Consider the following 27,560-nt stretch of genomic DNA (forward strand, 5'->3'; position numbering starts at 1 on the left):
AGTCTGGACAGCAGGGCTAGGGACAAACATTCAAAAAGCCTGAGCCTAAATTGATTCAATCTTTGCAGATTAGTCTAACCTGCAAAGCTTGAACTGATTTGAAAGTGGATAGACATTCCCTTTTCATTCCGGAAATGCAGGCACATGCCTGCAGTGGCTCAGGCTAGAAGCCGGGGAGTGCTAGAGCATCCCTCCCTTCCTTTCCATACTGCTGAGCTGAGGGGGGCACGGTCAGGCAAGACACTCTGATTAGAGAGGATTTCCCCCCTCCTCCTGAGCAACCCAGCAAGGAGTTGATAATGCAGTGTCTATCACCCTTATCTCAGTGTTTATCAGCCTATTAAGAAAACAAAAGCCTCTCTCATTATTTCAAGCTCTTCTTAAACAATTTTTTCCAGGGAAGGAATAGACGGACACTACAAGCTACCTGTTGATTAGCTCCAAAGAGCCTTAAACTGACATTGTGCTGTCTGGTTTTGCCCTGTCTCCCACAGCATGGACCTTAGCCAGCATGTGGTAAGCTAGCTAATGCTGAGAGGTGTCTGTGTAAGGCAGAGGGGAGGGGGAGATCCCTGCTCAAGCAGGGAGTGGTGATGGGGAGAGGGAAGAGCAGGACGAAGCCAAGCAGATGCCGCTGTACCTGCAGTCTCTGCTAGAGCTGCAGCCAGGGAGCAGAGGGGAGGGGCTGGAGCAGAAAGCTGCTGGGCTGGAGCAGAGCCTTGTCCAGGGTTATAAAGTATCTAGGGTGCTGAAGGACTCCAGTTTAACTTAAAACAGGAAGGGGTATGGGACAAACATTGCATAAACCAGTTTGACCCAAGTCAGTTAAGTCTGATACTACATTCAATGAGGTTTCAGCCATTTATGAACTGGTTGGTGTAGGCTGGACAGCTGTTCTGTTACAAGTTTAAACCAGTTTCTGATTACTTAAACCAGTTTGTGTGTAATGTCTCTCCCTAGCCCAGTACAACAGTGGGCAGCACTGGATTGCCAAGGGTCCCATCATGTAGACTAGATGTTAAATCTACATCCCTTTTGCCTGTTTGACCCCATTACACTTCTTAATAATGGTAGACAGTACAGCAGGAGTGAGCAAAATATGGTCCGTGGGCCAGATCTGGCCTGTGAGGCCATTCTATCCAGTCCTCAGGGCGCCTAAAAAAATTAGAAAATTAATATTTCTCTGCCCTTGGTTCCTGTCAAAAATGACAGGGGATTCTGGCCTGGGACCATGTAGCTTCCCCGTGCCGGAACCACAGGAAAGAGGGAAGTTGCGGGGGAAGGGCAGGGGAGGACCCCGGGCAGGGAAAGAGCCTGGGGAAAAGTGGCCCAGGGAAAAGCTCAGTGCAGGGGGAGAAAGTGGCCCCTCACCTGCCCTGTGGCCAGTGCCTCAAGCTGCAGCCACTTGCAGCCAATGTGGGGCTGCCTGTGCCCACTCTGGACAGCCTCGCATGGGCTGTCAGCAGTTGCAGCAGGTAGCACCGGTCATGGGGTGGGGGAGGGGCTGCTTTTCCCCCCCTTGCACTCAACTTTTCCCTGGGCTCCTTCCCTTCTCCTTCATGATGTGGAATAAAGCGGTCCTTCCCCATCCTGTGGCCGGCGCTCCCTGTTGCAGCCGCTTGCAGCCTGCGTAGCGCTGTCCTGGGAAGGCACAGGCAGCTCTAGGTGGGCTCTGAGTGGCTGCAGCACAGGGCACCAGCCACAGGGCAGGCGAGGGGCCGCTTTTCATGCCTGTGCTCAGCACCACCTTGTAACCCGGCCCTACTGCCAGCCTGGGCCCCATGTTGCTCCGGGCTTGCCCGTCAGGGCTGTGCATGGCAACAGCAGCTGAAGCCCCCCCCACTTGCTGTGCTGGGCAGTGTTTGCTACCGCCACCTGTGGGCTGCCCAGCACGCACTCCAGGCAATGGGGCAGGCAAGGGGCCTCTTTTCCCCATGCTTAGCACCAGCTTCTTCCCTGCCAGTGAGCAGGGGGAAGGGGCTGTACACTGCCCCCTGCCTGTACCACAGGGCTGGGGGGGACTGGGAGTGAGCAGGTGTGGGAGCCAGCAGGAGCACAGGACCTGCACCGCTGTCCCAGGGCCAGTGCCGGTGGGGCCCCGAGCAGGGTGGCAGGAGCGCAGGCTCCCGGCTGGCAGGGGCTCTATGTAGCCAAGCAAGCTCCCCCCTCTCCCTGCTGGTGCAGGCCAGCCTGGCTCCACAGATCCCTGCCAGCCTGTGCCCCACTTTGGGCCCCACCGGTGCTGGCCCTGGGACATTGGACCAACGTCCCAATGTTTTGGGACCAAAGACATTGGGACATTGGTCCCAAGATGGTGACCACTGGACGGGGCACCTGTCAAGGGGAAGGGCTACCCATGCGGCCCTCGAAAGCCTGTCAAAACTGGATAAGCGGCCCTCCACCTGAAATAATTGCCCGCCCCTGCAGTAGAATAACTAGAGTGAGATGACTAAGGTAGGTACCCCAGATACCAACATGGTAGGGGATAGATAGAAAAAAAGCCACTGCCACCATAGCCATATGATCATACCACTGGAACAGGAGCAGTGAGAAGTCCTCACAGCCCCCCTGTGCCATGGCTGCCCTGGGTGCCTGGGTGTGTTGTTAGCCTCTGCCAACAGGGTTCCCCAGGAAGTGCTCTGATGCTGTGGGAACCCAGCCTTGTCTCTCACTTTGAATTGTTTGAGGAAATTCTACCAGTATCATCCCCTGGAGTAATGACCACTATTCACTCTCTCATCCAAAATACTGGCAGTCCTAAAGTTGCTTATCAACAAGCGAAAGCTCCTTTGAATTCAGATGTTTCAGGAAAGCTATAGGACTTTTGGCTCTCTGAAAGCCACAGGTGATGGGTAGGGAGGAATGGGGGGGCATGTGCCCCCATTGAGATTGGCCCCCAAAAGTGGGGAAGTTTTTTGTCATGCAGGCCAGCAGCGTGTTGCAGGGGGCACTAAGCTGTAGCACAGGTGTATAGGAGTGGATATGGGGCTTTTGGCCTGCCCCCAGGTCTGCCCACAAATTGTGCTCTCCCCCCGGCCCCAGACTTAAGGCACCAGTTACCCCACTAAAAGTTATAAACGGGAATAAAACTTGGATTTGAGTGATGGTCAATGGCAAGTTCATGTCACATGTACTAATGGTGTCCTGAAAGGAGAACTGGTCAAGCATAGAATGAAAGTAAAGACAAGCACCTTGAAGGGGAAAAAAGGGTATTGAGTATCTCTTTAAGAGTGACCTGCCTAAGTCTGTTGAAGGAATAGTACAAAAAGACAGGGTATTCTGGAACATCAGTCAGCTTGTGGGAAAGGAGCATCCTGTATTTTAAAGTCTTAAGCCTTTATTAATTCAACTGCCTACAGAGGATCCTATCCCATTCCATCAATTAATGAGCATTAATCTAAGGAATTACCCACTTCTTTCTTAAATGGTGTGACTATCTACTGTGCCTTTTGGAAGGAGTATCTTTAACATTCAGAGAAAGTACTCCAGAGGATCCAAGAAGCTGGATTATCAGTAAACCAAGGTAAATACATAAGGGCCCAAAACAGACTGGATATCTGGGTTGTGCATATGAAGAAGGTTATTAGGACTCAAGTAGAGAAAGTTCAGGCCATTCTAGAGGATCTGACTGCAAAAACTAATAAGGTGGTGTAATCCTTTTGAGGGATTATAGGTAGTAAAGGAGGTTTATTACTCACTTTTCCACACTTGTCATGCCTCTTACAGTTTAAATAAACAGAAGGGAAATAAAATGACCTTTACAATGAATGTGAATAGGTTTTCCAGGCTCCCTTTGTCATAAATCAGAACATAAAAAAATTATTGCAAACTATTTCCCTCAGCTTGCTCCATCAGAAAGATGATAGAATATGTGACAAAATGCACTATGACATGGGAGAAACCCAGGAAGATGACATCATTCAACCATTAATCACATCAAATCCATGTGAATGGGGGTGGTCTGGGGCTAGACTTCACTCATGCCAAGGAGAAGAGAATGAGTGGCAATATCTAGTAAGGTTGGAGTGCTAATGGTAATCTAAAAGCACTCCAACCTTACTAGATATTGCCTTACTGGATATTAATATTAATTGGTTAAGAGTGGCATGAAAGTAGACACATGCACCTTGCGGAGGAAAAAGGGTATTGAGGTGTCTCTTTAAGGCTGAACTAAGTGTATGAAAGAGATGATACAATAAGATAGGGTGTTCTGGCATATCAATCAGTTTGTGTAATGTCATGTAACATATTTGCGATCCCTAGGTACAGAGGCTTGTGTCTGCAAACACAGGTACTGAATGACCCCCTGGAACTTTTTTCAGTCTTATGCTCCAATGTTTTTTCTCTGTTTTCCCCCTTGTAATGCCTTCTCTCTTTTCTATCCAAAAAGCATATTGCCTACAGGCAAATATCAAAAGTTAAAACAAGCAGAGAATACAAATCAATGATAGTTTATTATAATATGGTTAAACCTTTTAACTCCATTTTATTTTTATAGCATACAATTAAAACCATTGAAAGAAATATGACTTAGTTAAGAATCTGATTATTTTGTCATTGTCAAAAATTGGCATATTAATCGGACACTAAATTTGCAAAATGCCCTTGTGAATGCAAACAAAATGTGTCATTTGTAGATTAAGGAAAGAACAGATGCCTGCTTCTCATGCAAAGTTCCTTTCTGATGCTGTCAGAACAGAAACATTTTGAGAGAGAGTTTTGGCAGATGGCATTACAATTCAAATAAAGGAAAATAAGCTTCCAAATTCATACATATTTCCTTGTCATTAAAATGCCAAGGGATTTTTAACATAATGTTTAAAGTTTGGAATGACTCAATTTGAGTGTCCCCATAAATACAACCAATGTTATTGCATAATGATGAATAAGTTATGACAAGAAGTTTCAAAAAGCATTTATATGGAACTAAAGCAGATTCCTATGTATTGCTCAATAGAGCAAAGCACAGGAAACAAAAGGGGGTTTTGAATCATCTTAGGCTTCTACAACAAGGGTAGGAAGCCACTGAGGAATCAGAGCCAGATTCCAATCTCAGTTTCAGTTGTATAAATCCTGAATTGCTCCACTGATTTCACAGGTGTTAGCTTGGATTTTCAGTGGTATAAGTCTCTGTCTAATCTATTGTATTTGTTTTAGTTATTTAATATTCTTATACCCTGCTGTTCCCCATGGTATTTGGACACCTAATCCAAAATTATAGCTACTATCCTGTAGTGTGAAAGCATGTTATTAAGCAGCACAGTACTCTAAAGATAGAAGTGAATATCTCATGAGATGCCTAGTGCAGGATACTGTGATTTGCTTGCAGGGTCACCTAGTATTTAAAATAAAATAGAAAAACATGAGTTTTGCTGTACTCAGTCAAACTACTAGTCCATCTAACCTGCTGCCCTATCTCTATTACCTGTTGCTTCTGAGTATGCTAATACCTCACCATGCCCTAATAATGTACCTGTCCAATTTACATCCAATTTTACACTACTGGATGGTAGGACAACATTCTTCCTTGATCATATGCAGACAAATACTTATCCACCAAGCATGAGACTTATTAGCCTTTTATCTGTAGATGTACGGTTAGTTATACATTTCTTAATCCCTTTTTATAAAAGGCTAGCCTGTTTGACTCACTGATCTGAAATATAAATTAACCACTTTTTCTGAAGAAATGAGAATGAAAAATGTTGTGCTGCACGCTTTATTCTGAAGAGTTGCCAAGGGAATTTAGAGTTATGGTAGAGTGAGTATAGTAATGAAACAAAGGTTTTCTGAATTTGGTGCAGAAAGTCAATGAAATGTGGGACTTCTCCCCAGTCTGAATCATGAAGTTTGTGAAAGACAGGCTAAGAAAGTAAAAGAAAAATCTTAGCTAAGTAAATCTGAATATAAATCTGCAGGTCCCAAAGGGGGCGAGCTAGCAAATACTATAATGTACCAACTCCCCTAACCCCTCACCCCAAAATCAAACAATGACTTCAGATCTAGTAAACTTATTTCAAGGGTTACTGTTACAAAGTGGAAGACTTTCCCCCTCTTTTTGTGTAGAGTGCTTATTACCAAACGTAGGCATGGAGAAGTTTGTATCCAATCAGAGCTTAAACATTAGACTGGAATTTCTCATCTCATCGCAGAAAATACCAGAGAGAACTTTTGCCTCCAAGCTGAGTAAATGATAACTTCAGTTGTGCACAGTGATCAAGTGAGAAGCATGCTGTTACAAACTAGGAATCCTCATTAATGATCTCTGTTTTTCTGTTTCAAAGGAAATTAATTTCATCTCTAGCCCATTAAACAAGTGTTTGGGATAGGCAGCTGATAGTGCAGTAGGTTAGTGTTCTAGCTTTTCATCTCTTGATGTGCTGTGTACAGGAACTCTGTAAACTTAAGGCATAACAACTAAAACTGGGAAGTCAATATTAATTGCAGCCTACATGACAACCTTCATTCCCCCTTCAGGTACTCTGAATATACTTGAATGCAGCTAGGGTAAGCTCCCTTAGCTCTTGATGTTGACTGAGCTCTTTTTAATTGTATGGCGGTTTCCCTCATGTACATTAATATTAACACACTGGAATTGGGGAGACTGGAAATTTTGGATCACAGATAATTACTGGGTAGTTACGTAAAAGTTATATGCTGTGGGTGTTTTTGATTATTTTGAACTATAATTCAATTAAATGTATAGCAAAATCTACCAGACCACTGCTAGAGAATCATCTCCAGGATAGCTTTAAGTACATGCATGGTATCTATAAATTCTAGGTTTTTTGGTACTAATTGAAATTAAACGATAATTTGTATATTTTGTTTTCCTTTTACCTAATTATCTTCTTTTCTTTCTTGTACTGAGAGCTGGAAGAGTGGCATATGGCTATCTTTACATTAAAGACTGTCAGCCTTTGGCTGGTAGTCCTTGTACACAGAACAGCTGTTTGTGTCCCAGAGGGGTCTGGCTGGTAAAAAAGAAGCTATTTTCTTTCATGTTACTTGTTAGCTTTGTAGCCAAGTAAAGGGCTTCTAGCTTATAACAGCAGTCAATTCAAAATGTTCAGAAACTCCATACATTCTTTGTGTAGATTATTAAATGTTAAAGGAAACAGCAAGGGAAATAATATAAATAAATGAAGAGGTTGAAAAGCGGGTGTAAGAAAAGAAAAATCCAATTTAGTAAGATCAGTCAGTTATTAGGTAGCAAACATCATTGTGTAACAGGTGAACTTAAAAAGTCAATAATTGGTATCAAATGTTGAAAGAGTCAAGCACTCAAAAGATCAAAACGAATGTCTCTTTCCAACATGTTGCCTTCAAAGTTCAAAAAATACAGCATAGGAAGGCTCTATTAAAGGCAGTTTCAAAGGCAGAGTGCTTCAGGTCAGAACTTTACATGTAATGCAGTTCTATTGAACTGGAGTAATGTAAACTGATAATATATGCTTGTAGTGTCTCCAGTGCCAAAATACATTGGGGCATGGCTACAGTGTAGTACTCCTAGTAGTGTAGCTGCATTTGAATGGGGTTCAGTGCGAACTACCAAGGACCAACCAGCTTCTTTAGATGATTTTTCGTAGCCAGGACTGAGTCCCATGTTGCTGTCTTGCTAACAATAATCAAGCCAGCTATTTCAACACTAGCTTAGGTATGTCTAGCTGAGCTATAGAAATGATAGTGAGGTATCTATTTAGTTATATGAAGAGTGTGCTATCACCTGTGCAATTACAAGTATTATAAATAAAAATAATATGTTATTACCACAGCATCAACAAAATACTCCTGAACTGTTTTTGAAAACTGTGAATAATACAAAGCTTTTATCATTTTGTTTTGAAACCTTCAGTAGGAAAAAATTGGAAAAATTGGTGCTTTTCTTTTTTTAAAAAAAAAGTCAATCCTGGGCACATCTGCATGTGCCCCCCCCCCCCCATGGTGCAGTTGTTATTGCACCATCACTTAGTACTTGTTTTAGGGAGTTCTAAATGATGACATAGTTACAGCCATTATTGTGCGGTCCCAGTGGCGCATGGTTATTTTTAGCAACTACGTTGCCATAGCGACACACTATAGCGAGGTGCAACAGGGCACACTTGAGGCCAGACCTCACGCCAGCCCGCCCACCTGTGTCTGGGCTAAAGGTCCACTTTACTCACCTGCCATGCATTGTTGTTTTTTAATTAGTTCTAATTAGGCAGGAAGCTGCCCATTCTCACCCTGATGCCAGGGGGCATTATCTGTGGCTCCATTCCTCCCCTACACCACAGCCCAAGCCTCACAGGTGGCATCCACCAGTGGTTTGCACTAGGCCTTTCATAAAACATACACACACGCAAAGACAAACAAACGCATACTGGGCCCCAAGTCCTCGGCCCTGTCACTGGGGCTCCACACTGGGGTCTTCCATCCCTTGGGGCTCAAGTGGCCGCAGCCCTGCTTGGTCCTAGGGTCTTATTCCACCCCTTCACTAGGGCTGTCCACAATACCCCTTCACTGGGGCCTGCTGCCCTATCTGGCCCAGGTGGCCATAGCCCTGCCTGCCCCTCTGCCCTGGGGTATTACACCTGGTGAGGCTCAGGTGGTCATAGCCATGCCTGGGCCCCTCTCAGGGTCCCTGCAGCCACAGGACTCACAAAGAGCCTGGGTGCTGCTCCAGGTCCCTCTGCCAACCTGGGCCCTTCCTCAGGACTCCCATGAGCCTGGGCTCCCCCTGAACTGGTTGAACCCACCAGGGATGTGGGACCTGGGGTTATTAAGGTGCCCTGACCCACCTTTCACTGGGGTGGTAACTGGCCTTGTATTTCCTGGGGGCTCCCGCACCACCAGGAGCCCCACCAGACCACCCACGCCCAGCAGGGTGCAGTTTTAGGTCATGCCCTGGACCAAGAGCCTCCTATCCATCCCCATCAGCTCTTGCCCTTACCTCCTAGGTTGTTCCTGCTGCAGCTCAGCCAGGTGATGTTTCTGCCTGGGCTGGCAGGAGCAAACTGCAGCCTTTATACGCCTAGGGCTGGCAGGAGCAAACTGCAGCCTTTATACGCCTAGTGTTCAAAATGACTGTCCTCATCAGGCACCTGGTAGCTGCCTACCTCTGCCAATAAAGTGGCAGGCACCCAAAGGTGCCCTGCCACACAAGGTAGCTTGTCACTGCAGCGACATAGCATCGGCATCACAGTCTGTGCCCTCCAAAGCTACATTGCCATTGCAATGAGTTATACTGCCATAGCACATCATTATGAAGATGTAGCATCCCATGTGGATGTGCCTGCCCCTTTCTGATTAATTTTTCTTTAGGAAAAAAAATTGACTGCTTCTGGTTGTTTCACTAACTTCTTCTGAGTTGAGCTCTTTATGAAAGTTAGTGGAAACTCCATGCTAATGAAATATGATAGTCAAACAGGAAAATTGCTAGTTTTCCTCTAATTTGCCTTCTAACTTCAATTTTTAAATTTGTTGTTTCAATTAATGACTAGTAGGCTCTTAGTATCTACCATCTTTGATAAATGGCAGATTGAATTCAGTAATTCAGTTGAATTCAATAATTTTGGGGGGGAAAAAAAACACCTAGCTTTTTTCAATCTAATAGGTACATGTTTTGATAGATGTTACATCAACTTCATACCGCAACAGAAACAATGCAGCCAATATAAGAAGTCCATGAAGATACCTCTACATTTGTAAATATATTCACATATTAACAGGCCTGGAGAACCATTATTGGGGGGAGGAGGTTAATGTTAATTGGGCATAAGTAATTTGAGCATTGATGTACTTTAAGGGCCATGTCTCATGTTATACTTACAGGCCTCGTCCAGATGAGTGAAAACATGCATTTCCCCTGGGGACAAGTAGCAGTGGCACAAGGTGTGCCACTGCTACTTGTCTCCAGGGGAAAGCCCATGCCACAACTGCTCTACCATATGGCAGGTTACCCTGGGTTGGGTAGGGGAGGCTGGGGCCAGCAACTGGGCTGGCCCTAGAAGCCTTACCTGGGGTTCTGGGGGCCTCCCAGGCCTGCAGCCATAGTGATTCTGTAACAGGGAGCCTGGCTGGCAGCCACAGTGTGGTTCCAGATGGCCAGGCTCTGGTTTTAGGCAGTGCATGCTGGTGCCACGTGTACCACCCCACTTTTTTCAGTGTCGGGTTTTTTTTATCCTGGATCTCCTAGGATTGAGAAACCCCCCCATGATGCCAAATAACAATGTGGGGAACACGTGTATGTGTGGTATGTGGCACTGCAGATGGGTCTGCAGTGCCACATACCACATGTCCTCATTCGTCTGGATATGGCCATAAAGTGTTAACTGTACTTAAAATACAAGCATCCTTGCATTCAATCAGTAAAATGTATTGCTAAGTGCAATCGTATTGTAGCAAAGTTACAATTTTTTGTGGGATGAGTGTTTTCAGGTTGTATTAAGTAACATGTTCAGCTACTGTCAAACCATTCCACAGAGATAATAGTTCAAGACTCCAGTCAGCTGATTGTTGATCCCAGCCCCAGCACTGCACTAGTGGCAGTTCAAGACTGTCAGTGGCAGAGACCCAGGTAACCCTGTGGATCCAGTGTGGACCTCTGCTTGAGAATTACCTGTCTAGCTCTTTTATGAACTAGGTCATAACCTTTATTTGCTAAAATAATGCTAAATTATGTGAGTGTTTGCAAACCTGGCTAGATTTTTTTTCTTCATTGAGGGAGTGTGATTATTACAGATATAAGGTGGGTTTTCCAGATGAAGCTTTGAGAACTACAAAGAACTACATACATAGGAAAATCCTGGAGGGATGAGCTGATTTTTCTTGACCAATGATCTGAATATCTAGTATCCAACTGAGGGCCTTTCTCAAACAATAACAACACTGCTCTTGTATCTGTGTTCCTGTAAGCAGTCAGTTTATGATTTTGGATATCATATGACAGTATACCAGTTGAGAATCTGAATTGACAGGATTCATTTATATTCATGAAGAACTCATCTTACAGAAATTTGAACTATGTATAATTCCAGTTGGATGGTAATAGATATTCCGTCATTTTCTTTGTTACAAAAAAAACCCCCTGAAATGCTCGTCCATAGTTGGACTATGGAGCAACAAATGCTGTATGGGACAGGGAAAAATAGAGAGGCGTGGAAGTCATATAGAACAAGGCAACATAAAAGATGGTGAATGGAAAAATTTAGTATCTTCTGAAAGTTAGATAAGTCCAAATTTGTGATTAGCTCTTTACAGAGCCTCTTTACCAAGAGGACACTGACTTAAACAGCTTTATAGAGATAATATTTTCCACCAGGATGAATTTGTACTGCAGATGTCTTCCATCTTTTAGGCATCAACCTTTGCAGTACCAGCAGGTATCATATATTCTTTTTCAATCTCTTATGTATTGCACAAACACTTTTACTGTGGCTATTGTGAAGAAAAACCTGCTGTCCTTTTCTTCAGATACTCCTATTTCTCACTTGTTGTACACTAGGACACTAATGCAATAATAGCTGTTCTGAAACATTTGGGAGCTTTTGTGACTCTGTAATGTGGGATACAATTCTGCATGAACTGTTTCAAAATGAATCATGTCAGTGATTGAAGTATATTTTCACCTCAGCATTGAAGGCATATAATGTCTTCCTTGTTTCATCCATTGAGAAGGTATAGTGGCACAATCAGGAGTAGGACCAAAATACAGCAGCATTTCAAGTAGCATCAGTAGGAACATCTGGAACATTAGCAACAAGTAGGCTGTGATAAGAAGTCACTGCCATCTATTATGAAAATTACTTGCTTGTATTCAAATGAAGCTGCCTTTAATTTTTCATTTTTCTTATGTGGCAGAAGATGTAGAGTTTTCTAATATTGGTTGAACATTATCTGTATTTAAAACCTTACTCAGGTGCCTAGTAAGCATTGCACATGAAATATTGCTATGTTGTTGAATGGCTGCTGAGCTGCAATTAGATGTCGTCTCTCTGACAGTAGATAAACTGTAAACTATAAGTATACTCTACACTGTATACACAGTATATATTGCTAAAAAGGGAATCTGTGTGTTCACACCTGAAGTCTGTACTGCCAAAACCCAACACTCAATATGGCTATAATGTAACTTTAAGTTTTACAAATATTCCTGAACCAGTTCCTCCTGGTACAGGAATAATCCCAGTGTTGCCAAAGAAAACCTGAAAGCAAGACATAAATTAAAATCCCTTCCCAATTCGAATTATTGTTGTAAATAGTAGCTTCTTTCACTTTTCTTTATAATAATGCCCATTTATAAATGTTTTCCACTAGTTCCTCATCCCTGACAATCAGGACCAGTGGATCAAATGAAGTGAAACTATAACTTCCTCATCCACAGTTTGACAATTCTCTAGCTTTTCATTTTGTGAAACATGCAAGTATTACTCTACTGTAATCGCTGAGTTCTATGTTGAAAAACAGAAGAGATACCACTATTTAATGGCAGGAAAAATAATCATAAGGCTGTTTAAAGCAAATGTAGCAGAAGATTCTTCTAACAGCAGTTCTACAGTAAACTGTGCTCTGCTAACCTTATTTTGCAGACTTCATCTGACAGCTCAGGACTTGAGCTCTAGGATTCCTATTTTACTGGTCGGTATAGGATTTTAATTAAACATAGCTCATATGCTACAGCTCAAATCGAAAAAAAATGAAATTAGGCATACTTTTATTTAGAGTTTATATCTGTTGTCCTTGTGTGCAAAGGTAGTTTTTAAAATTCATTTTTCCACACCTTTGACAAAGCTGCAATGTTAGATAATTAATGATTCAATCTTTGCCTTTAAAAAAATAAAATGGGTTTTCCATAATATACCTGATTCATTTAATTTTACAGACTTTTTCACTAGAAAATGGACTTTGCCATCTGATTTCTCAATATTTGAGCCAGTTCACAAATACCATTATGAGTTACTACATTAGAAAAACATCGATCGATACAGAAACCGTAATTCATCAAATTACTTCAGAGTTTCATGTGTAAAATCACACACAATATATATGTGCACTCCTTATAGATAATCATAAGAGTGTATAGGTTTAAAGAGAAAATGAGAAGCTTCCAATTCCAAGAAAATATTTGTTTCAAGCAATTTTGAGAAATTCCACAGCTGGCAGGTTTCAAATAACTTTCAAAGTATCAGTTATCTGTGTATTTATTAGCTGTCTAACTTGGTCTCCAAGAAGAATTATTTTATAATTATTAGGTATAAAGACTTTAGGTAACCAATTAAATTGAATTCAGAGGACATCACAGGTTGTAAATAAAGTTTTTGTCCAAGTTTTTAAAACAAATCCTTTGTATCTGTTTTGTCCCGGGTATTTAGGACCTTCTAAAATCAAAGTACTAACCCCCCATAGCAAAATGTAAATAAGAATTTTACAATTCATATGTCCATTGAAGTTAAATTCCTCCTGGTATACAGGATCAGCACAAGCTTATGAAGTACTTCTCTACTATCTGAAAAATCCCTGCATCGTGAATCAGATTCCCAAAGCCCTGTCTTGGAATGCAAAGGACACCTTGTAAAACCCATAAAGAAATTTCTAGGGTTAGTCTTTTTATAAACTGTTATAAAAATCTGGTCAAATACTTGAAGAGAAACCCCTACAAGAAGCACAATCATAAAGACTGTGTACACATATTCCAATAATCTGGAAACATTTTCCCAGGTTTCTTCTTCTGGTAAAGAAACTTACTGGGAGATGCCTGAACAGATGCTAGAATGCTGAGCCCTTGAAGAGTGGAGAACATGCACTGCTGATGCTGTGCAGCCAGGGGCCCTTTGTGAACACCGAGCATCTTGAGCTCAATGTGCTTTGCAGGATTTTTTAGTCTGCCTGGTGACAGATGGCAGCAGTGCATAGGACAGCTCTGTTTGGTTATCTCTTAGGCTTTGCCTTCCTGCAGCACAATGTGAGGTGTGTGAAGGGCATGTTCTGCTCCCTGCTTGGCTGGGGCAGCAGAGTCCAGCCTAAGTGACATACTTTTTCCGTGTGGGGAGTTGAGAACAAAGCACCTTGGGATGCTGGAGGACTATGCTGTAGCTTCTCTCAGAAGAGAGCCTGTACAGACATTGCTTTCACAGGAGAAACTCTTCTGTGAGTGATTTAACCTTGGCTGCTCCCAAGTTATTTTTCTTTTTGAGCAGCCATTTTTGCTCTGGGAGAAAAATCCTGATCATCTGTACATTCATGGTTTCTCCTGGAAGAGGAGAGAATGAAGAGAAACTGAATGTATGTACATAGCCAAAAAACTATGGTCATGATATTTGATAAGTAGAAGAACGTCTAAGAAATAAGACCCAGTCTTTTGAGCTTTAAGTTATTCACCTGGAAAGTCCCTTCCCTCATGTAAATCTTATCTGTCAATCTTCAGTGGAGAGTTGCATTATTTATAGTAGCTACTGAAACAGTCAAGCAGAAACTCCTTCTCATGGTAGTATGCAGAAAAGCTCTGCCTTTGCTGATAGAAATACTGCCTACACAACAAGATGGCAGTCTGAGCAGGTTCAGTCAGAGCAGGATGATGAATGTATGCTATTACACATGGGTGCCTGTGAGAAGTACTCACAGAAAATACATTTAAAGCTCTTTTGTACTGTCAATTTGTAGCTCTTTCAAGCTATTTATCAGCTAAGCTGTTTTTACCTCCTAGCTTTTATACTGCATATCAAAGTATGTGTAGCCCTACTCTTACAGCAAAAAAGCCAACTTTCAATCATTCAGGTACACTTCGTATTAAGTCAGTTAATTATCTGTATTTCATATGAGCCAGACATGGTAGGTCTGTCTAATCTAAATCTGCATACTAGTTCCAAGAAACTGTTAAAGAGTTTGCAAAGTTAAACAGTACAGAATTAAGACATTCTAGATTTAAGCTTGTCTGTGAAAATTGTTAAACCCCCTTGTGTGTAGCCTTTAATTACATGAATAATACTTTCTACACACAATTGAAATAATAACGGAATACCCATAGATTTTTGAGTCAAAGTCTGTATTAAATTCATGTCAGCTTGGCAGTGTTTCTTCAGTCTATGTTTATTTATCTCACAATGCCATTTATACCTACCTGGCTCCTTTAAAACAAAAAAGAAATGTCTGTGGGTAGCACAGATAACTTTTAAAAGTAAGAATAGATTTGTGTTTGTCTGTATATACATGGGTATGCTGGCATCTGTGTATATATTACCACATGGTTATATTCTTCTTCATGATCATGCAATTAAAGTATGTGTATTAGTTGGTTATTAGATGTAACGTGTATATATGTGTGTGTGTGTGTGTGTGTGTACATATATAGAGAGAGAGACGTGTGCAGTAAAGTCTATATAGACATTAAATTCAGTTCATTATATAATGATCATTTTCATGTCATAATGATCATGTCTAATTTTCTAACTTTCTGTATCACAGAAACCATTGAACATACACGTTACACAAATACCCCATGTTTGCATTTGATCAGTGTATGTTTAATTTTGTAAATTGATTGCATAATTGTGGAAAGCAGAGTTACAACCCCAGCTCCAGTGCTGCCTCCCTTGTGTCTCACTTATTAAGACCACATCCAGATCATTCAGGAAGGAGATCCAAATTGACTGGGCCATTGGCTAGAATTGTTGTATAATGAATGGGAAAAGCTAGATCCTCCAAAGGGTGATCAAGAGCAGCTAAGTACTGAGCAGGGAAATGCATAGAACTAGCTAATAGGAATATGTGCATGGGTACATGGGTGGGTCTGAACTCGGACCTTGGAGCTTAGGTGCTTCTACTCAGGATCCAGAATGCAGATCTCTAACATACCAGCAGCATTCAGGCTGGCACATTGGTGGTGCCAATGCCCACTTTTTGTATAAACAGACCTGTATATTAGAACACTCCAGATATGGTAGATCTGGGTCCTAATCAATCTAAGGGGATTCAGACTCATATTTCCCACCTCTTGAGAGAAGTCCTTAAATTATCAAACTATAGACATGGATTACAATGGATCTTAGGCAGAAATTAGGTGCTAGCCACTTGAAATGGATCTAGAAATCTAGAGGATGCATCAATACGTTCATTAAGGCGCCTTTGCTTCTGTGCATTAAGTTCAGTACCTGTAATATATGAAGTATTACATAAATGTGCAGCAGTGAAGGTGCAGTCTTCTCATTATGCTTAATGTACAGTAGGTTAATTTTATTGTGCATTAGTGCATCAGCATGGCTTTTGCCATGACATACTAATGCACAGTAGAATTTGTCTACTGCACATTAAGCATCTCTTGTAGATGTGCCCAGAGAGAATTCTTATCAGACAACGAGGTGGGCATTGAATAAATATACTTGCCTAATGAGTTTTGCAGCTATTGAAGAAGGGATTGATTGAGCTCTCTTTTGAAGACTTAAATTGTTACCTTAATATGTAGGCACCTACTTTCTGCCTAATTACCATTTAAGGGCCTATTTGACCAGTTTGGATCCAGTCCTTTGTTTCTAACTTTTGTTATTGCAATGCTGTTCTTTTAATTCATGCTGAGAGGCAGAGAGAATCCAGAGGAGAGCAACTCAAATTAAGAGTTTCAAAAAAAATTAACTGTGAGGAAAGGATGGAAAAAACTGGGTTTGCTTAATTTAAAAATGAGAGACTAAAGGGAAATATTATAAAACTTCAAATATATAAAATCGAGTATTCTATGTCCATTGTGGATAGCACAAGAGTTAATTGGCTTAATTTGAAGATACAGAAATTTAGGAAAATTTTCCTATTATCTAACCTCAGCATAAGGATGATTAAGCAATGAAACAGGGAAGCTAGAGAATCACTGTCACTGAGTGTTTAATGACTGGGTAACCTAAATGACCTTTTGTGGTCTCTTGAGCATTCCATTTCTATCATCCAACTGCAAAAACTAAGTGGTATAATTTAAAAAAAATAAAGATTAAGTTTCCGAGCCTCTTCCCCATTTGCACCAATGTAAGAAATAATCTGAGAAAGGGTTAGCTATATTAAAAAGACTGGGTTTCTTATCTTGACAGCTCCCCTTTAGTCAAATACAACTACACACTGTGCATACCTTCAGAAAAAGAAGCCCATCACTTCTGTGGGGCAATGATATCATGTAAGATATGCTACAATTACTGGTTAGCACAGCTGTTCAAACAATAAAGAAGTAGTTCAACTAAAATGTATTGTTCTAGAGACTGGAATCTGTTTGCATGCCAATTTTCAAGTCACTACTATTCACAGTTGCCTTGGTATGTCTCTAAAATCTGGCATTGGTATTGATCAGTATATCTAACATTGCCATCTGATGCCATACTTCAACATGCCATAAAGATCTATTTTTTCATTATAAGAACTCTTGGCTTTCTGTACTGTAGTTACTGAGAAAGATAACTCTTTGTTTTTCAGAGCTTCCATATGGCTGGGAGAAAATTGATGATCCCATTTATGGCACTTATTATGTTGAGTAAGTTCCCAAGTTCAATTTTAATTTGCTTTTAATATTTCATTACCTGATATTAATATCCTGTTCAGTGCTTAAATTGGGAAGGTATGGGTACAATTATTTTTCCATTTGACAATAAACCTTACCAGGAATTTTCAGACCCCAATTCAGTTATAGTGACTAAATATTTTCAGTGCCTCTCAGATTTGTTAATCTGTCATTCCTTCTCTTCAAACTCTGATTTCATACTAGTATTTCCAAACCCTTTGTGGGAGCTCCTAACAGAAGTAAAAGAATTACACATCTTGGACCAAATGTGTTTAATTTTTATGGTTATCAAGTTTTAGACATCAAACCAGCCAGAGATCCAAGAAAACAAAGCTTGGGCCTTTTTCCTCTATAAAGATACCCCTCTGAATAGTTATAGTTTGCTATACATCTGAGGTTCACCATATGTAAGACTTAAATGTGTCTAAACTCCTGTGGCAATTTAATTTTGTACCTAAAAACTAAACGAAACTAACAACTAAGAATAAGAAAATGAATATTTCTATTTTAATGACACAATGCTTGTTTCATTTGTCATGTATCATGTTTGAAACAAGAGGGAGATGTATTCCTCATTCCATCCAATGCAACTGTGTGCAAAGGACAAAGAAGGTTAATACCCAAAATAATAGGTAGAGTTTATTAACTACTTAGCTAAAGAAAGATGAAATGAGAACAGGACCTGCCTCTCCATTGCCTTTAACCTTGAATAGTCTTCAACAGTTATGCAATAAAAGCTTACAGTAATATGAAACGTAATCAGTAGGGCAGCATTTTAGTTTCTCTTCAATGACTACACAAGGTATATGGCAGTGGAGCACCACGCTTTGACTTACTCACCCCTGGTCACCGTCCAACAGCAATATCAAACAGTGGATCTGTGTATTCTAGATTTTGACAGAAGATGGGCCTGAACAGAAAGCCCCAACCTTGGATCTCCGCTTCACCTTTTCTCCCCCTCCCAATTACCTGGCACAACATACAGTATTTTACAGCTGCTCACATCACTTTCTGGTACCATCCTGCTTTGCAAGTGCATATCAAGAATTTGCAATGAAGGCTTACTCTGGAGGTTCCCTACCTCTGCTCATTTCCCAGTTTTAGGCAGCTCGACATCAACCTGGACTCGCGTGGGAGGGAGCTAGAGACAGTGAAGACTGACCTAGCCTTCAAGAGTCCTTTTTGCGAGTTTAGGAGTGAATTCTATCAGATTCCTCTTACCTAAGCAATATAAGATTGACATTTCTTGGTTCCCTCTGCTGTACTCCCTCAGCCAGCCTCAGAATGCAAAGGTAGCAGGACCATTGTCCTGCTGAATCCATCTCTCTCTTTCTCTTCATGCACCAGTTGCATCTTTTTCCCAGTTTGTCCTTTGCCCTCGGGTGAAGGAGCCATCAGCTCCATCTGTTTTGTTCCTTAGTCTAAGTCATCTGATTCAATCAGTCCAAATTCCTACTTACCTCAAGCATTTTTGAAGACCTGCATATCATCAATAATACTACGAAATTACCTCCCCCATCCCTTATTCTTGCCTTCTTACAGTACGAAGGTTTGGGGCTCATGCAGCAGCTTCATGTAGTCTATTCCCCTTAATACTCCAGTTATGCAGCTGCTGATAATAAGTAATGATCTTCTGCACCAGTGGCTTTAGTGTATTTTAGATGCTAACAGGTGTTGTGTAATTTCAGCATAATTAGGCTCTAGCTAAGACAATCCTTTGTGCTAAACATTGCCTAAAGCATTCTGGCACTAGTAAAGCATGTGTAGTTTCATTCCCTAGCCAATAAAAAGAGCAATCATTTATCTCCATTTTAAGCCCACCCTCAGGTTGATAATCACAGGATCCTGGCCCCAAACACTGCTCTGCAATGACAGGTTTGTAGGTTGTTGTTGCCAAAATTCACTCATCCCACCACAGACAAGGTAAGTGCACAGATGTGCTGTGCTTACTGTAAAAGTAGAGCTAACAGATCTAAAAGAGCAGACCAGATGTTCACCAACTGGCATTAAAAGTGCAGCCACTAGGTTTATAAAGGTTTTTATAGTTAGTATAAGAAGCTGTATTTTAATTTGCTGTCTAAGCTCAGGAAGTTTGAAGTGAAAATTGCTCTCTACTTTTCATTATAAAAAGTGACAATGTTATACCTCCCTTTATTACAAATGTTTAATAGGTTACTTCATTTTTAACTAGACAAAATCACATTACAATAAAAGCTCTTAATTATGTCATAAATGTGGATAAAACATGATTTTTGGGTTATGAACTTTTACTTGTTCAAATCCAGTCTCACCTTATAGGAAGAACTTTAAACTGTCAAATGAAAGAATGGCTGACTTGCTCATTAGGAAATCTGTCTGACAAAAATTAAGGAGCACATTTGCAGGGATAAACACTGAGTTCAGTCTAACACTGAGCAGTAGTCAGCCATCTTTGAATTTGTAGCACTATGTTAAGCACAAAATATTTGCAACCTTTCATATCAAACACATAGATGTTCATAGATTTCATAGACATCAGGGCTGGAAGGGACCTCAGAAGATCATCGAGTCCAGCCCCCTGCCCAAAGGGCAGGAAGTCAGCTGGGGTCATAGGATCCCAGCAAGATAAGCATCCAATTTACCCCTGAAGGTGTTCAATGTAGGTGCTTGAACCACCTCCGCTGGCAGACTGTTCCAGACCTTGGGGGCTCAGATAGTAAAGAAATTCTTCCTTATGTCCAGCCTGAAACGGTCTTGCAGGAGTTTGTGACCGTTCGACCTCGTCATCCCTCGGGGCACTCTGGTGAACAAACGTTCCCCCAGATCCTGGTGGTCACCCCTGAGAAACTTATAGGTGGCCATCAGATCACCCCTGAGCCTGCACTTTTCCAGGCTAAAGAGTCCCATGGCTCTCAGCCTATCATCGTAAGACCTGTTTTCCTGACCTCTGATCATGCGCGTGGCTCTCCTCTGGACTCTCTCTAGCGTCTCCACATCCTTTTTGAATTGTGGAGCCCAAAACTGGACACAGTACTCCAGCTGCGGCCTCACCAAGGCCGAGTACAAGGGGAGAATGACATCCCAGGATTTGCTTAAGAAGCATCTATGGATGCAAGCCAGCATTTTGGTCACTTTACTAGCCGCAGCATCGCATTGCAGGCTCACGTTCATCTTGCGGTCAATGACGACCCCCAAGTCTCTTTCTCCCGTAGTACTATCGAATGTAGCACTGCTGAGCCTATAAGGATGCTGCAGGTTTTTCCTCCCAAGGTGGAGAACCTTGCATTTTTTGGTGTTAAACACCATCATGTTCTCATCCGCCTATTTGCTGAGCCTGTCCAGGTCAGCCCGGATCAGCTGCCTGTCTTCTGGTGTGGATGCTTTGCCCTAAAGTTTGGTGCAAAGTTTGTTGATTTAGTTTGGGCACTTCTAGACTTAAGTGACCAATAAGATGGGGCCTTTTTAAGTTTAACATTTTGGATTTAGTCACCTAAAGTCTGCCTAAGTCCAACGGGGTCTGATGCAGGATCCCCACAACTGTGCTTCCTGCTATGCCACACATGCATGGCAAGAGGCATGAATGTGGGATTCAGTATCAGATTTCATCACATGGTATTGCTGGTGCAGTGGGAACTCATAATCCTGGGCTCCCCCTGCGCTAGCAAGTACTGGCTCCCATGGCTGGAAGCCCCATCAGCTGATGGAGCTTCCAGCCACAGGGGCACACTCTGTACCCCGGGGCTGGCAGCTTGCAGCTGATCCAGGCTCTTAGCCACATGGGCCCACCCTGCAGCTGGGAACCCCAGCCTGTCCACACGTTCAGTTAATAGGAACTAGCTACAACATGATTACACATTTTTTGTGTAATAATTTTGTGTCTTATTCCTTGGTTTATCACACCATAAATTGTATTAGCAAGTGGCTGAAAAAACAACATAAAACATGATTGGCTGGTCAATCATGTCTTAAGTGTAACATATGCCAAGGGCATGAATCTCAAATTGCTGCATTAATACCTGTTTCATCTACCATTTGAGTGGCTAGATACACTGTGTATCTTTTTAAGAAAAATGCACTATCAATTGAGGCCACATTTGTTATAATCAGACTATGTCAAGAACACTCATCAGCTGACGGCCATACTGACATCATCACTAATAATTTTCCTGACCAAGCCATGTGGGTTGTGTGGCATTTAGGATGATTCAGAACATGAGTACAAGGAACACAGAAATTCCTGTTTGACTGAAGTATATAGCCCATGAGTCATTCGCTTAGAGACAGAATTACCCTTTTTTGCCAAAGGTACAAATGCTGTAGTCACAATCAACATGAAAAGTGTTGGGGCCTAATCCTGCGACTTACTGAGAAGACATTATAAGGGACACTCCTTGCTTAAGTAAAAACGTTTTGCAGTGATGTGTTTTAGATTGGGCCCTTAGTCTTTAATTGCCCCCAAGTGGAATGTTATACATTATAGTCTGATATACACACCATTTTCTTTAAGGATGTGAAAACCCCATATGATAGTTTTATGTTTCTTTTAGTTTTAACATTAATGCCATTTTCAGAATTGTTGTGTTAAGTTTGTGTGCCTCCAAAACCGATCTGTATACAGATAGTATCCTTATGTGGTTTGAATGGTATTTTACAGTGTGAGATATAAATCAAACAGAAACCATTTCTTAAAATAATCTGTTTTCTGCATCATTGTCTTTCCCCTGGTTCTTTCTGGACCAAGGGTAAGATTCACAAAGAGTTGGCACAAGGATGCTGAGGATTCCTATATCCAAATGTTAGCTGCTCAGCTCCAAAAGAGGACTTTACAAACACCTACTAGACTGGATCTCTACAGACAGCCCTGGTTTATGAATCTCAAATGGCCTTGGGTTAGAAAGATGCACCAAAATGACCAACTCAGCCAAGATGGCAGCACCTCTGGGCATGCACAGTAGTTAAACTTCAGGCACCTGGGTAGGTTTTCTGGTGAAACAAAGGCTCCTAGGAGACCTCAGGTACCTAGGAAGATTAGGCCTTCACTTCAGTCCCATTTTAGACAAACAACCATATATGCCTTTGCATCTCACCCCAAGTTTTCAATAACGTTATTTATCGACATTTTGAAAAGTGCTTGCCTACATTCTCGTCTCTGTAAAGTCATCAGAAAACATTACCTCTTTGGATCCTTTTTAAAAAAAGTCTGGGAATAACTGTTAAATAATTAATAATAAAATAATAGTGATGTTAAATATTTATAACACAGAAGCATCTAGAGGGTCCCCACCAATATTCCTTTTATGCCAGGTTATTTACAACCATATAGTAAGAGACAGATTCTTCCTCAAAAAGACAGAACAGAAAATACAGCCAAAGGAGGTGCAAGGTCAAAGCACATGCCGGGGCAGAGTTTAAAATATAACCTGTGACAAAAGGCTATTGCAGTTTGTCCTAAAGATGTCTAGATCCTGACTCTGCCTTATCAAAAATTAGCTCCGAAGTCAAGGAACTTGTACTGAGAATCATAGTCTTTTAACCCAGCCCAGATACCTTTACTTATCTGTCTGCCTTAATATCACATAAAGTCTGCCAAGTTCCCAAATGCCTCTAGAGATTAAATCTCACTTTAAACTTCACTTGGAAATTTGATGACAGGCAGTGCAGATTATGGAGCTCAGGTGTGATGATATTTACACTGGAAATGCTATTTAATGAACCACAGACACATTGGGCAATTCAAATTGTATCACCATATACCTAATCTAAGGTGCTGCCCCAACTAACTTCTCAGTATGTGCTCCTGGAGAGAGATTCACTTAATAGAGTCAATGGAGAAACTGTGGAAATGCCTAAGAACAACTGTTTTACATATATAAGCGCTCTGTTAATAGAATGAGGAGTGATAGGTGTTCCAAGGTCAATTCAGAGAGGTGGCTATGGGATGTGCTTCAAATACAAGGGTGTGTCTGCACTCCCATCTCTCTCCAACTATCTGTTGGATATCCCTGTTCATTTCAAAGTTGCTTTTGGAAGAACAATTACTATATTTCTGAAGACAAACCATTCTCAGTTCATGGTCACAATAACATCTAGGTTTTGCCTGATAGTCTAGTGGTTAGCCTATTAACCTAGTATATGGAAGACCTGGTTCTAGGCCACTCTCAGGGGTTTTTAAATGCAAATCTTTTCCCAGAAAAGTATCTTAACCATGAGGGTTAAATAGTTCACTCCCCCTGTTGAAGCTGGGTCACTGGGTAGAAAAGAATGCAAAAATCATGGTGTCAGAAGAAGAGCCAGTTCAAGACGTGCCTGTATGCGTACCTTGCTGAGGTCATCTGACCCTAGCTGATTTCCTACCCTTTAGGCAAGGGGCTAGTCCCAATGACATTGCAAGGTGCCCTCCTGCCCTAACATCTATGAAATCTATGAAAAAGGGAGCTTGTCTCTGGGCATTTATACACATTCTTTTCTGTCCCGCAACATGCCGAAGTTCCGCCATGTCTGAGTAGACACAATTAATTGAATCTGTCCACATGCAAGCTGAGGCGAACTGTGCTGTGCTGTGTGCAGCTGTATAAGCAGTGAAATGCATCATTGGTGCACAGAAAATGGCAGTAGTGTGCTTTTGAACTAAAGCACCTCTGATATGTTTTAGTTCAAAAGTGCGCCACCACCATTTTCTCAGTGCTGACATGCATTTTGCTGCATATACAACTGCAAGCATTGCAGCGCTGGACACTTTTCAAAGCACCTGGTGCTGCAGCACTTCCATGTGTAAATATGCCCTCTGTGTCCTACTGATTAGGGCACTCCTTCAGAAAAATGTAACCTATAATGGCAGGGTTATTTTTGTTATTAATCAATGACTCTCAAAACTAAAATAGATAATAGTCCTTGGAGCGAGCAAATGAGAGCCTGTCTCTGTAATCTGATGGTTATGGGAAGATAAATCCTGAGTTCTTGTCTCTGCCTCCCTAGCTCTGTTCATTTGACAGTAGATGGTCATCATTTAAGATACAGAAGTAAGCATAGTAACAAAGACTAGACTCCAGTACTAGGCTCTGCCAGGGCAATGTCCAAATCACTAGGCTAAAGAGTCATGATCCCTTTTTTGTTGTCTTTCTATCCCATTGACTTGGCAGTCTTGGCCCAGCTTCAGTAGGAAAAGTCGTAAGTACCCTCCTCTTGCCTACTCTAGCATCATGGTTAAGGCAATTTCATGAGAATTGGGAGATCTAGTTTCAATACTGGCCTCCTGAACAAATTACTAGCACCACATGTGGGCTCTACCTCTACAGCTTTGGAGCTGAATTCTGTGCTCTTATTCATTACTTTTATTAAAGCTCCTTCTCACTGTTATGTAGTGTTTGTGCACCTTGGCCTCTGCCAGACATTCAGATAAAGGTGTAATAGAATCTGATGCATGATCCAAACAGTCGTGCCTCCTTCCATGCCACACATGCATGGCAGCAGGCATGATTGTGGAATCCAGTGTCAGATCCCATTGCACCTTATTGCCAGTGCAGGGGGAGCCTGGGATTGTGATAGCAAGATAGGGGGTAGCAAACTCCTGCAGCTGAGAGGGCTTGCAGCTGTAGGGGCACCCCATGCGCTCCCACATCTGTGAGCCCCATCAGCTGACAGACCTCCCAGCTGCAGGAGTGCAACAGCTATAAGCCCTTTTAGCTGATGGGACTCCCAGCCATGGTAGCACATGGGACACCCCCATGACTGTGAACCCCATCAGCTGTCAGAGCTTCCAGCTGCAGGAGACCGTACATTCAACTACCAACATGATAGAAACAAGCCATGAAGTTATTGCACATTTTTTGTGGAATAACTTTGTGGGTTATTCCTTGTTTTATCACACCATTAATTGTGGTCACAGCTTAAGACATGATTAACTGGGGCCTTTGAGAATCGTAAGGTAGCTGGGGCAAGACTGAAGCTTACAAGTGGGTGTTCTGGGTCCATTTTGATCATGTGCAGTAGCTTGAGTGTGACATTGAATGTCAAACTGGGGGCCTATACTGGATGGAGGCACATTGTGAGTTTTTAGGATTCTGGCACCAATCCAATTTAGTTTAGTTTAGTTTCCACCTACTGAAGTGATTTAATCTGGTTCATTCTTAAGTAGCTAAAATTTCTCACAGCTTAAGATAGGGGCAGGCAAAGCCTGGCTCACAGGCCAGATTGGGCACATGGTGGACTCCATTTCCCAGCAGCCCCTGCCCACCTCACTGTGGGCCAGTTTCCAGGGATACCCCAGGAGCAGTGGAGCAGTAACAGAGCAGGACCAGCACCTGGGTTTCCATGGAGACCAGCCCCAGCAGCACTGATAGGGTGTGACAGGGAGCTGCTCCAGTGCCAGGATCCTGTAGCAGTGACAGTGTGGTCTGGAACTGGGGCAGAGCTGTGATTTGCTGCCCACACACCCTGGGTAGGCAGCAGATCATGGCTTTGCCCTGGCTCCAGGTCAAACTGTCATTGTTGCAAGATGCACACTTAAGAGCAGCCCTGGAGCAACTCTCTACCCAGCTGCACCCCCTACCAGTGCTTCTGGGGCTCATCTCCATGGAAACCCTGGCCTCACACTGTCACTGCTCCTGGGACATGGAAACTGCCCACAGTGATGTGGGAAGGGGCTGCTGGGAAATGGAGTCCAGCGACCAACAAGATCCACCATTTTCCCCATCCCTGGTTTAAGGCATAACTATATGTAGATTGGTAAATGGACTAAAAGGACCCTCCTGGGTCATTGAATGTAGTCCTGTGCTACTGCAGCAAAGAAAGTCATATGATACCCTTCATAGATGTTTCAAGCTCCATCTTAAAATGTATTAGGGTTTTTGGCTCCCACTACACCTAATAGCACAGTTCCAGAATCTAATCTATCTGATGGTTAAAATCATAGAATCATGGAATAGCATGGTTGGAAGTGATGTCAGGAAGTCATCTAGTCCTACCCCCTGCTCAAGACAGGAAAGTTTTTAATTTTCTGCCTGAATTTTTTTCATGGTCGATTCATAGCTATTTATTCTTGTGCCAATGTTGTCCATTAGCTCAAATAGCTCTTCTCTCTCCTTGCTGTTTATTGCTCCCTGATGTATTTAAAGAGAGCAGTCATATTCCCTGTGGACTTTGTTTTGCTGGGCTAAAGGAACCCAAGGTTTTTTTAGTCTAATCTTTCAAAATAGACTCTTCATTCCCTTAATCATCCTAAGTGGCCCGCCTCTGCATTTGTTCTAGTCTGAAATAATCTTTTCTGAACATAAGGTACCAGAATCAAGCACAATATTCCAGATGATGCATCAGTGCCTTGCACAATGGCAAAACACTTCTCTATTTCTGCTAGAAATACATTGCCTGATATACCCACAAATGGCAGTTGCCTTTTTCACAGCTGTATCACATCAGTGGTTTATAATTCTTCTACGGTGGACTAGTACACCTGAGGCTAGAAATAGACATTGCCAATGAAGCAGAACTGCTATGCCAGGATGTGTCAGAGCACAGCTAATACACTCCCTTGGATGAAACACAGATCACCTGTTGTACTGCCCACTGAACTTTTGGGACAGTGGACAACATGTTCCCCACTTCCAGAGACACACCTCTGGCAGTCATAGACTCATAGAAGTAGGGTCAGAAGGGACCTTATAGATCTTCAAGTCCGACCCCCTGCCTGGGCAGGAGAAAAAAAAAACCTGGGCTCAAATGATCCCAGATAGGTAGGCATCAAGCCTCCTCTTAAAGACCCCCAGGGTAGGAGCCAGCACCACTTCCCTAGGAAGTTGGTTCCAGATCCTAGCTGCCCTGACTGTGAAGTAGTTCTTATGGATGTCTAATCTAAACCTACTCTCCAACAACTTGTGACCGTTATTCCTTGTTATGCCAGGGGGCGCTAGGGGAAACAAGGTCTCTCCCCCCTAGTAAGTTTATAGACTGTCACCAGGTCCCCCCTCAGCCTTCTCTTGTGAAGGCTGAACAGGTTCAGGTCCTGCAGTCTCTCATTGTAGGGTCTGCCCTGTAGTCCGCGGATCATGCGGGTGGCCCTCCTCTGGACCCTCTCAAT

The 27,560-nt window shown here is 42.2% G+C and overlaps 1 protein-coding gene across 6 annotated transcripts in view; it reads left to right on the forward strand.

The window, feature by feature from the left end:
* The window catches only part of MAGI2 (membrane associated guanylate kinase, WW and PDZ domain containing 2), a 1,241,136-nt gene that overhangs the window by 960,707 nt on the left and 252,869 nt on the right, over positions 1 to 27,560 (forward strand). For all 6 annotated transcript variants that reach the window (XM_090041911.1, XM_090041915.1, XM_090041916.1 and 3 more), the window contains one exon: positions 17,425 to 17,482. In XM_090041911.1, the coding sequence (XP_089898037.1) occupies positions 17,425 to 17,482 (58 nt within the window). The remainder of the gene's footprint in view (positions 1 to 17,424; positions 17,483 to 27,560) is intronic.

This window comes from Crocodylus siamensis, chromosome 4 (assembly GCF_052110815.1).
Source record: "Crocodylus siamensis isolate JL-2025a chromosome 4, ASM5211081v1, whole genome shotgun sequence".
NCBI classification, from domain to species: Eukaryota; Metazoa; Chordata; order Crocodylia; family Crocodylidae; genus Crocodylus; species Crocodylus siamensis.